At 45.8% G+C, this 11,758-nt stretch overlaps 1 protein-coding gene across 2 annotated transcripts in view; it reads right to left on the bottom strand.

Annotated features, from left to right (window-relative positions):
- TOP3B (DNA topoisomerase III beta) overlaps positions 1 to 11,758 on the bottom strand; it is a 187,905-nt gene that overhangs the window by 1,182 nt on the left and 174,965 nt on the right. For both annotated transcript variants that reach the window (XM_082247853.1, XM_082247854.1), the window contains one exon: positions 7,612 to 7,813. In XM_082247853.1, the coding sequence (XP_082103979.1) occupies positions 7,612 to 7,813 (202 nt within the window). The remainder of the gene's footprint in view (positions 1 to 7,611; positions 7,814 to 11,758) is intronic.

Genomic DNA, 11,758 nt, shown 5'->3' with positions numbered 1-11,758 from the left:
AGATTTTTGTAAAATCTTACCGTAAAATCCTTTTCTCTTAGGCTCATCGACAGACGTAAGTCCTCGGTGATACACCACCTTCGGGTTATGTTACCTCCGCAGGAGCAGGACTAGACAGGAAATTAAAAAGCTCTGGCCACCCCTAGGGGCAGTCCCAGAGGGTATATCCTCTCTCTCTCTGCCTCAGCAAATCAGTTATGTGAGAAAGCAGTGCTTAGAGAATTTAACCCAACCCAACTCCAAAACAGAGGGGCGGGGACTACGTCTGTCGATGAGCTAAGAGAAAAGGATTTTACGGTAAGATTTTACAAAAATCCATTTTTCTCTAGCGCTCATCGACAGACGTAGTCCTCGGTGATACACCACCTTCGGGACGTCCCAGAGCAGTATCACAACTGAGGGGTGGGAAAATGGAAATCAAATCCCAATCTAGAAGGCCCAACCGGTGCCAACTAGAAGTTTACAATGCTCATCCTTAATGATGAGACTCAACCAAAAAAAGAGAAAACAATTTTTTTTTTTTTCAAACAGAAAAAAACCCTCGAGGTAGACCACCGGTCTCCTCAAATTGCGGCCTGCAAAACCTTGCGGCCAAATGAGGCATCCGCCGATGCCGTCACATCAATTTTATAGAATTTTGTAAAGGTATGTACCGACGACCAGGTGGCCGCCTTACATACCTGGACCACTGACGCCTGATGGCGAAAGGCCCAGGAAGTGCTGAGCGCCCGAGTGGAGTGCGCTCTAACAGGGAACGGAGGACTCTGACCCTTAATAGAATAAGCCTGTACCACCGTTTGTCTAATCCATTTGGCAATGGTCGCGGCAGATGCAGGCAAACCCTTTCTGGGGCCATCCGTGATCACAAAAAGTGAATCCGTCTTACGGAATGATTCCGTAGCTTTCAGGTATACCCTGATTGCCCGAACCACATCTAAGGAATGCAACGCATGTTCCCGATGATGCTTGGGCTGAGGACACAAGGAAGGTAGTACAATATCTTCATTCAGATGAAAATCTGAAACCACCTTAGGAAGAAAAGATGGCTTAGGATGAAGTACTACCTTATCCCTATGAATCACTAGGTATGGGGACTGGCATGATAATGCAGCCAGTTCTGACACCCTGCGAGCAGAAGTAATAGCCACCAAGAAGGCCACCTTCTGGGATAGAGTAAGCAAGGGAATCTCCCTGATGTCTTCAAAGGGAGGTTTCTGTAGAACCGACAAAACCAAATTAAGATCCCAGGGCGGTAAGGGCGCGCGGACTGGAGGAGCCAGGTGCCGCACCCCCTGGATGAAATTCCGCACCAAGGATTTGGTAGCTAAAGGTTTCTGAAAGAAGATTGCTAATGCTGAAACTTGACCCTTGATGGTGCTCAAGGCTAGCTTCTGCTCAACCCCTTGTTGCAAAAAGGCCAATATTCGAGTCACCGAATAGGTACGTGGAGGAAATCCTAAAGATTCGCACCACGCAATATAAGTCTTCCATGTGTGATAATAGACTTTGCTGGAAGTCGCTTTCCTTGCTTTAATAAGGGTAGGAATGACTGAAGTAGACAAACCTCTGTCCTTCAGTACTTGGGTCTCAATGGCCAGGCCATTAAAACCAGCGACTGTAAAGCACGAAGGTAAATTGGTCCTAGAGACCACAGACACTCCCTGAGACGAAGTTCCCACGGAACGTCTGCGACTAACATGTCCAAGTCGGCCAGGCCGGCTTGAGGAGGCCAGCCTAGAATTTCTAGGACCACTGGCGCTGATTGGATCTGAACCAGGCGTCCCTAGAGCTACCACACATTTATCAGATACCTGATAGTTATCAGGAAAGGTGATCTTTTCTGGTTGAACCTCAGGGACCGAAGTCACCCGACTAGAGGCTACTTGGCCTATCTGGTCAACCAGATCCGATTCCTGTGAGGTATCGGGACTAATCTTAGGAAAAGGTAAAGGAAAAGATCTTTTCAGGGAACGGTAACTACCGCTTCCTGTGGTACTTAAATGTTGGAAGGGAAGAATCGCACCGGTAGTAGTGGCTGAATACCGGTGAAAACGTCCCCCCACCCTGAAACCGGGTGGGGGCGCCTTTCCCGCTAGTACCAGCCGGGCGCCCTTTATGGGCGGTAAAGAAAGGTCCTCGCTTGTTGCGAGGTCCCTTAGCTTTTGCAGCCTGTGGCAAAAAAGTGCTCTTGCCCCCAGTGGCATCCTTAATGATTTCATCTAGGTTGGCTCCAAATAGACGATTCCCCTGAAAGGGGAGATTGGTCAAGGTCTTTTTGGAACCTAGGTCAGCTGACCAGCATTTTAACCACAGCACACGTCTGAGGATCACTGCTAACTTAGATGCATGCCCTAATAGGGGAGTAGTGTCCAAGGCTGCGTCACAGATAAACCGTAGCCCTTGTATGATCTGTTCCATCAAATCAGATGTCTCCTGGGGAATATCTTTTCCCCTAAGATCTTGGCGTACCATTTTCGCCCATTCCGTAAGTGTCTGGGAAACTAGACCAATAACGATTACTGGTCTAAATGCTGACCCTATCAGAGAAAAAATAGTGCGGGACTCTGCTTCTATCTTTCGATCCACCGGATCCTTAAAGGACGAAGTGTCCTCCACTGGAATAACCGTGGCTTTATTCAGCCTGGAAATAGGCGGATCCACGACTGGTGGTACCGTCCATTTCTTAATGATGGATTCCTCAAACGGATAGCGTCTAGCAATACGCTTGGAAATAGTAAAGGTACGTTTAGAATGCTCCCATTCTCCTTTAATCTGATTACCAAAACATTTAGGTACAGGAAAAGCCTTCGCCGTCTTGATGGGCTTATTAGTCCCAAAAGGCCTCTCTGTTTCAGTTGCCTCTGCCGGTAAAGCCTCAAGTTTTAAGGTTTCTTGCACTGCCACAACTAGTGCGTCCACCAATGCTTCTTCCTGAATTATAGCAAGAGAAGAAGCGTCCTCCTCACTGTCTGAGGGGGCTTTACCTGGGATAACAGCCCTTGCAGAGGAACCTGCAACTGCCGTGACCATCTCTGAATCTGAGTCAGAGGTGTCAGATGGTATAGGGGTAGGCGGGGGTCGCTTCCTTGACCCCCGTCCCTGACAGGCCGCCTCCACCCGAGCCACCATAGACTCCAAAATTGCTGTAAATGACTCTATACTCTGTGCACCGGCGGGTCCCGAGGCCCCCTCGAGGGAAACAGGTGGGGGAATATGTGTGGCAGGGTCCATAATAACTCCAGTTACTTCCTGGATAATATAATTCAAAAGTAAAGAAAAAAAAACTTTTTTTTTTTTTTTTTCCTGACCCCCAGCGCCACAAAAAAGCCCCTTAGTGTTACCTGCTTAGGGATCCCTATCGATCGAGAGAGAGAGAGATAGACCCCCAGGCTCACCACTTGATGCTCAGAGTTAAACTGCAACAGCTTACAGCGCTGTCTTGACAAACAGGAAGTCTTTTGGCTGGCTGCCCAGGAAGAAAGGAGGCGGCTCCGCCCCTCTGCACGCCTTCCGGCGCCTCCCCCAAGCTCCACGAGGTGTAGGATCACCTCAAACATGGCCGCCCCCATGCTGGAGACACGAGGCTACGCCAAAATGGCGGCTCGTGCGATCCAGCAAAAAAAATGGCGGCGGCCTAAACTGAATAGCGGTGTGCTGCAGGGCACACAACACTCTCTCTGCATGGGGATATGGCGTGGTTGGCGGTACCGGCCCTGGCGGACCGCGTGGCCGTTCGGGAGGCCTGCTAATAGCTGGAGATCTGATTTGGAAGGCAGTCTACATGTCCGTGGCTTCTGACTGGTAGGTAGCTTATACTTAACCCATAAGATTCCCAGAATGCCACAGATTACATCTTTAAAACATGTATACAATAGATTGTTAGCTCCCAAGCCAAGCCTCCTGGCTTTTGCACACATAAATCACACTCAAAGTAGGAGGATTTGTGACATGTTATAGGATAGAAAGGACTCTTTCTTACCATACAGAGAGGGGCCCGCGTTCACCACAAAACCCGTCAGGGAAAAAGGGGGAACATACTACTCACCATACCGGAACAGGGCGGGCACCAACTCCTGACAGTACCCCTCTCCACCGGGGCGGGAGGGCTGTCGACCGATACGGACGCCGTGACTCATGGTCTTTGGCGTTTCGGCGAGACGTTTAACTCGCGTGGACAGTCCTTTAATGGGACTTTGTCGCGGCCGACCCAGCGCGGAGCTATGGCCTGCACGCGCTCGTAGGCTGAACTGGGGTGACCACCGGATCTAAACATCCAGCCCGTCGCCCAGTTCAGCTTTCTTGCTTGAAGATCTCACAGGAACACTGGAGAAAAAAGCTGTCTAAAAAAAATCCTTTAAGAAAAAATTCTTGCCAGGACCTAAGATCCCAGCAAGGTGTCTAGGTCCTTACTCCTAACTAGACAGAAAATAACTGATTTGCTGAGGCAGAGAGAGAGAGGATATACCCTCTGGGACTGCCCCTAGGGTGTGGCCAGAGCTTTTTAATTTCCTGTCTAGTCCTGCTCCTGCGGAGGTAACATAACCCGAAGGTGGTGTATCACCGAGGACTACGTCTGTCGATGAGCGCTAGAGAAATATATATTTTTTTCTTTCAAAATTGTGGTTCCTTTTTTGTTTATAGCGCAAAAAATAAAAACAGCAGAGGTGATCAAATACCACCAAAAGAAAGCTCTATCTGTTGGGAAAAAAGCCATCAATTTTATTTGGGTACAGCATCACACAACCATGAAATTGTCAGTTAAAGTAACGCAGTGCCGTATCACAAAAAATGGCTTGGTCAGGAATGGGGTAAAACTTTCTGGAGCTGAAGTGGTTAAGAGGGAATTTCTCACACTTTGAGGAGATTTCTTTTCAATTCTATTGGGTCTCTAAAAAGTGAAAAAAAATCCTAAAGGTTCCTTGAAAGATTTGATTATACGGAGAGATTTTATTTATAAAACAATTCCACAGTTTATAGGGTCAGTCCACCTAAAATTGATATTTCATAGAAAATTAAACCACCTGAAAATTTCATTTCTCTTGGGGTCATGAGCGATGAGATATCTGCACTTGAATTCCATGGCTGCGCACCTACTATGGACCTTATGAGGGGTACCTGCTTTATCCGTTTGATTTTTAATGTAACACACAAACCTGAATGGGAACACTCAAAACTCCCAGGCAGAGAGGCACAGGGTAGAATTCCACTGAATAGAGAATAGGTTTTGTCTAGTAACATCATTGTTTAGGCAAGCCCTAAACAGAATGTGTGGACTATCACTGTTTTTTAGATAAATATGTAAAGATGATTAGTTTAGTGTAAATAATCTTACCAACATCTGCTATTTTAAAACGTTGTCCCTCTGAATAATTTTAAGCACATTAGTACATGTGGGCAATCATTACTGCAATGTAGTGCGCTGCTCAGTGGTTGTACTTTATTTCTCCTTACAATATGAATCTTTGAGCTGGCTGACTACTTGAAAACAATGCACTATCTTTGAGGCTGAACTGTTATTATCAGTTGTTAGCAAGTAATAACACTGAACTACTAAGAGTTCCCTTTAGTGGATAATCTAGAAATGCATCTACAGTATATTTAAAGTGGTTGTAACGGCCAAAGTTTTTTTTTACCTTAATGCATTCTCTGCATTAAGGCAAAAACCTTCCAAAATGAGCTCCCCTTTCCGCTAAACTGTTTTACCTGAACCCAATCTTGATTCAGTGCTGTGGCCAAGAGCAGCTTCCCTGCTTTCTCTCTCTCCTCACTGGATGTGGAAGTAGCAGAGGGAGCTATTGGCTCCTGCTGCTATTAATCAAATCCAGTGAGGAGGGAGTGGGTCTGAACCACACTGTGTGTGTCTATAGGCACACACAGTCTGGTTTGGGAGTGAGCCTACATGTCTGTCCCAAAAGCAAGCACTTGCTAGGGGGAAGAAACTGAAAAAAGAGGAGCGGACAGCACTGTCAGGGAACTCGAGAAGAGGAGATTCTGGGCTGCTCTGTGCAATACGATTGCACAGAGCAGGTAAGTACAACATCTATGTTATTTTATTTAAAAATTTAAATAAAATAAAATACCCTTTAGTAACACTTGAGCTTGTAAAAGGGTATGGTCTCTTCCCTAGCCTGTGACTGGACTGTTGAAATGATGAGCTATCATTATGCTCATTGCAATTCAGCCAAGCTAAATTGGTTCCTTCATGCTGCATCTCCGTTCAAGATCTGCCCAATGGCGATTTCAAAAAGGCTAATATCACACTAAATTCAGGTATATACACTGCTTTCAGCTAAAAGTGTTTTATTGAATATATAGCTATATTTATTTGCATCTTTCTAACTGCTTGGAGTTCAGTTTTAAAGGAGTTGTAAAGTCAGAAGTTTTTTTTTTTTTATCTTAATGCAATCTATGCATTGAGATAAAAAGCCTTCTGTGTATAACAGCTGTCCCAGCACCCCCTAAAACTTACCTGAACGCCATCTCTGTCCAGCGATGTCCATGGGTCCTTTGGCCGTCCAGGACTCTCCCTCCTGATTGGCTGAGACACAGCCATGGTGCCACCGGCTCCCGCGGCTGTCAAAATCAGTTAGCCAATCAGGAGAGAGAGAGGAAGTGGGGCCGAACAGCAGCTTTGTGTCTGAATGGATACACGGAGCTGCAGCTTGGCTCGGGTGCCCCCATAGCAAGCTGCTTGCTGTGGGGGGCACTTGACAGGAGTGAGGGGCTAGGAGAGCCGAAGAGGGACCCGAGACGAGGAGGACCTGGGCTGCTCTGTGCAAAACCAACTGCACAGAGAGGGTAAGTAGAACTTGTTTATTTAAAAAATAAATAAAATAAAAAGAGACGTTACAATTACTTTGAGACCCCGTTCACACTGGGGCGACCTGGTCGCCTGACAGGTCGCCGTAGGTCGCTCGCCATAGAGAAGCTATGGACCCGTTCTAATAGGAGCGACACAAGTCGCTCCGACTTAGAAAAAGGGTCCGGAGCTTATTTGGGGCGACCCGGAGCGACCTGCATAGACTTCAATGTTATGAAGTCCATGCCGGCCGCTCCGAGGTCGCGGTGCGAGCAGCGCGCCGCGACCTATGCGGTCGCCCCAGCAAGTCGGATCGCCCCAGTGTGAACGGGGCCTAAGATGGTAAATAGGAATCAGCTGTGCCTACACAACCCAGCCGCAGAACAACTGCCCTAATTAAAGGTTGCTGGACAAACTTGCAAGCTTGTCCCTATAAGGAAGGAGGGGAGGTGCCATGGAGACTGGCTCTCTTGAGGAAATAAAAAGAGAGCTCTGTGGAAATCTATCCTAGCCAATCAACTTTCCCCCATGAAAGCTCAGTCACTTAACATTCTCTACTGGGTATACACACTGCTCACCCTAAATGGATGAGAAAAGACAAAATAGTATCTACAATGCTTTGCCACATACAGTATATAACAACAATATCAAAACTCCTGTGCTTGTGTAGGTATAGGAAGGTTGTTAAATGCTTTTCTAACCATACATTTGTATTTTAAGCTTCACTGTCCTTTAGCAGAGAGACAGTAAAGTAGAAAGAAGCAGCAGGACAGGACCCTGTGACTATACAGTGTGTAGATGTCCAGACAAACCTTTTTTCATGTCCCTGAAAGGGGTATGATTGTAACAGTAGGGGCACAGTGGGTAACTCTTTCCTCGTGAACCTGAAGACCACAACACAAGCTCAAAGTCATCCAGTGGACACCGCAACTCTTTGTAAAGTTTTATAGTCCCATTCTGAGGAAGGCTGTAGGTCTCATCACAATGTGAGCAATGCAGTCGACTGGGCTTAGCCTGGCAGCAGAAGATATAAACATTATGGACATTATGGTCAATGATCACAAAAAAAATTAATACAACACATCAACAGCATATATTTCCCATCTCAAAATATTAAAAGGAAAGACATTGTTAAATATGTAATAGGGTTTGAAAAAAAGATACAAGTCTATTGAGTTCAACCAACAGAAAAAAAGATGTACAAATAAATTGAAAACCCCTATAAACAGAACCCTATAACCATAGAGGAAGGCAAAAAAAAACTTATAAAGAACGATCTAATTTGTTTGAATGGGGAAACAATCAATCCCTCCTGATCTCCTAGGGCAATTGGAAATTCTCTAGATCAACAATCTCTGAGTTATTACTTATAAATGTCGGTAGCCACTTCTATTCTGTGCATTTAGGAATGGATCCAGCTTTTATTTAACGCAATCATTAAAGAGGTTGTAAACCTCCGAATTTTTTTTTTCAAAAAAACAAACACCTGAAAGAAAAACAAAAAATGAGCTAGTATGCATCGCATACTAGCTCATTATGAAATACTTACCCAAGAACAAAGACCCGCAGTGCCGACCGCTCACCTCTCTCATGGGCGACATGTTCTGTCGCCCTTCTTACGCGTTTGCGGCATCCGGCCATCTGATTGGCTGGAGCCGCGATGACGTCACTCGCGAACATGCACGTGGGAGCCAACGGTAACGGCACTGGGCTCTGAAGGAACAGCACGAGCGGCCATTCCTTCAGAGCGCATGCGCCAGTAATGTCACTGGCTGCATGCAAAGTAAATATCTCCTAAAGGGTACATGTTTAGGAGATATTTACAGTACCTATAGGTAAGCCTTAATATAGGCTTACCTATAGGTACAAGTTGCAGAGGAGGGTTTACTTCCTCTTTAAGCTGGCTATAACTAGTTCCTGAGGGAGCCTATTCCATATTTTCACAGCGTTGCTGTGAAGAAGCCTTTCCATATGAAGAAGTTAGACCTCTTTTCCTCCAGATGTGAGGAGTGCCTCTTGTCCTTTAAGGTCATTGCAAAGTTAACTTTGCACCACAGTCACTATATGCATCAAAGGTTGATTTATGCTTTTATACAAGGTGATATCACCCCCCCCCCCCCAAACACCTCTTCACAAGGGAAAAGAATACTCTTCTCCCTAGCTGAGGTCTTCCATGCCCCTTATTGGCTTATTAGTTTAGTTGGCCTTCTCTGCCCTCTGTACAGTTCCCCAACATTATTTTTGTGAACTGGTGCCCAAAACGGAAATGCAAATTCTAGATGAGGTCTTCCTAATGCTTTGTACGAGGACAAGATTATGTCTCTCCCTCTCTGGAGTCTACACCTATTTTAATGAAAGAAAATTGGGATTTTTGCATTTACCATACAAAGCATTTCTTTAGGGACCCAAAAATTCAGCAACAATAGCAAAACCATATGCCATCCCTCTGTATATCCCCTCCAATACCTAGCATGCCTCAATTTTGTGGTGAAGCAGTACTAAGGGTATGAACATAAGCCATCAAGTAGGTCTCTGTGTCCCTCAATGAACTCCAAGAAATAGATTTTGTTGGATTACTGAAGACATATAAGAAACCCACTGATTACTTCACACAAAACTTGACTAAAAGCATCACTTTTGGATCAACTGACCCGTTAATGCAAAAGGATTCAAGAACCATTTAATACCCTTGCTGAATAGAAAATCGTTTTTGTCTAGTAACATCATCGTTTAGGCAAGCCATGAACAGAATGTGTTGACTTTCACTGTTTTTTTTAGATAAATATGTAAAGACGATTAGTTTAATGTAAATAATCAAAAATTCACATAGTCAAGTTATAATTTCAACATTGGCAAATAGCATCATTATCTCTGTATAACACCTCCAATACCTAAGCATGCCTCAATTTTGTGGTAAAGCAGCACTAAGGGTATGAACAGAAGCGGACAGGTAGGGCTCCGTGTCCCTCAAAGAACTCTATGTAGTCTATTTTAGGGTAAGTCTAAAAATCTCAATTTTTTCATTCAAGAATTCAGATACAATAGGATGTTCAAAAGCAGTCGGACCTAGGTGTCGGCAACAAAACAAAAAACACTAAGAGGCGCCCTAGTAAATGGGAGAACATCTCAACATAATCAAATTAGGAGCAAAGATGATAAACCGGATATTCCAGACCCAGAAGGAGAAGGTCACTGCCAGAGGGGAATGACTTCATAGGAAAGGCAAAAGTGAGAAGCTGATCAATCTGAACCCACCAATATCATGTGGAACAATAATTCCCCAACAGAGACAGGGACCAACCAAACCTCAGTAAGCAAGGTAGACCAGAAAATGTATGGTGTTGGCACAACCAAATAGCCCCCCAACAGCCTGAACAGACTTCTGAGCCCACTTGAGCCCCCCACCCCCCCTCCCCAATAAAGAAATCTTTCAAAAGGAATGGTAAGGAGGAGAACTAAGCACTGCAGCAGTGTTGAAAACAGTTAATACTGGAGGCCGCAATAGGAAAGTTAGCCTCCAGTGGCCTGTTCCTGTGGGAATAGCTTTTTTGATTGGCCTACAGTACAGATCTGTTTGGGAGTACAAGGGTGTTTTGATACAAAAAAGATTGTCTGTGATACCATTCAAGGAAGAGTGCTTGTGTCTCCTTACATCATGGTACTTCTGGAGTTCCCATCTGGTGGAGAGAGAGGAGTGGACCATACCAGGCTAGCACAGGAAGGAAAGAATGTGGTGAGAGTCCTGGGCTACTGTGGAGATGCAGCGTGAAACTTGGAGGGTGGAAGCAGAAGCAGCAGGGAGAGGCTGTACTCTGTGAGCTAAGAATATTGGGATTGAAGAAAGGCAGCAGTGTATTAGGAGTTTCTGGGTATGCGGACTGTCTGAATTGGCGGCTGCAGGGGTACTGTATTCCGCTACCAGAATAAACTAAGTGAACAAATTAATTTACTTCAGAGATGTTATTATTTTGTTTTACAAAATTGCTTTGAGTGCAAAAATTTGATTTTTGTACTTACCGTACAATTCTTTTCTTTGAAGTTCATTGACATAAGCAGCTCCATATTCTTCTTAACCATTGGGTTATGCTGCCCCCTTCAGGAGTAGGACACTAGGCAGGAAAAAACTTTACCACGCCAATGGGGAAGTCCCTGCAGGCATACACCCACTCACTCTGCTATAGGATTCCGTTTTGTTGCAAGCAGTGTCTAAAGTAAAAAAAAACCCAACCCACTCAGAAACAGAGGGGCGGGTGCTGCGTCTGTTAATGAACTTCAGAGAAGTTTGCATGAGGGGTGGGAAAACAATGCAGAGAAAGAACGTAATTCCCCAAAGGTTAAACTTAGCCAACCAGGTAACATGGAGCTCAACGAGGAGCACCTGGAGCTCACCTAGAAAACATACATCTGCGGGCCCCTGCAGACCCTGGGGGCATTCTGCACAGATACAATCAGTGCATCCACCAGCGCCCTTGCATGCGCAGTAAAAAAAAAAGGACTCCTCCTCACCGCAGAGCACCTGAAGTGCGTGGACGCAGACCCAGTAGAGTCGCTATATGCTAAGCTCAGCCTGAGAACATAACAAGAAGGGGAGGTCGCCGACCACAGTCCCGCAAGGAGACGCCGGTTAAAGTTCCACAAAAAGACCCCTATTAGAGCTAAGGGTCGCCCACCATAAATGACATAAAAGAAGAGGGGGCCTGTCGTGACACAGACGCGCAGGCAGAGTACCCCCACACAACAATGCCCCCCACGGCGCCCCTCTGGTTCAAGGGGGGCACCAGGCAGTCCATATGTCCACCCCCCCTGGGGAAGGGGGGAGGATGGACGCCCATTCTCTGCTCTATAACCCCGGTCAGCAGCTCAAACAGCCTGGTCAGCAGCTCGGACAGCCAGCCATGAGTAAGCCGCGGACAGCTTGGTCAGTCACTCAGACAGCCAGCTCTGTCAGCTGCGAGTAGA

The sequence above is a fragment of the Pelophylax lessonae genome, assembly GCF_965119305.1.
Source record: "Pelophylax lessonae genome assembly, chromosome: 1".
Taxonomy (NCBI): Eukaryota; Metazoa; Chordata; class Amphibia; order Anura; family Ranidae; genus Pelophylax; species Pelophylax lessonae.
Note: the sequence above shows the minus strand (reverse complement) of the source record. Positions and strands in the feature narration are given on the sequence as shown.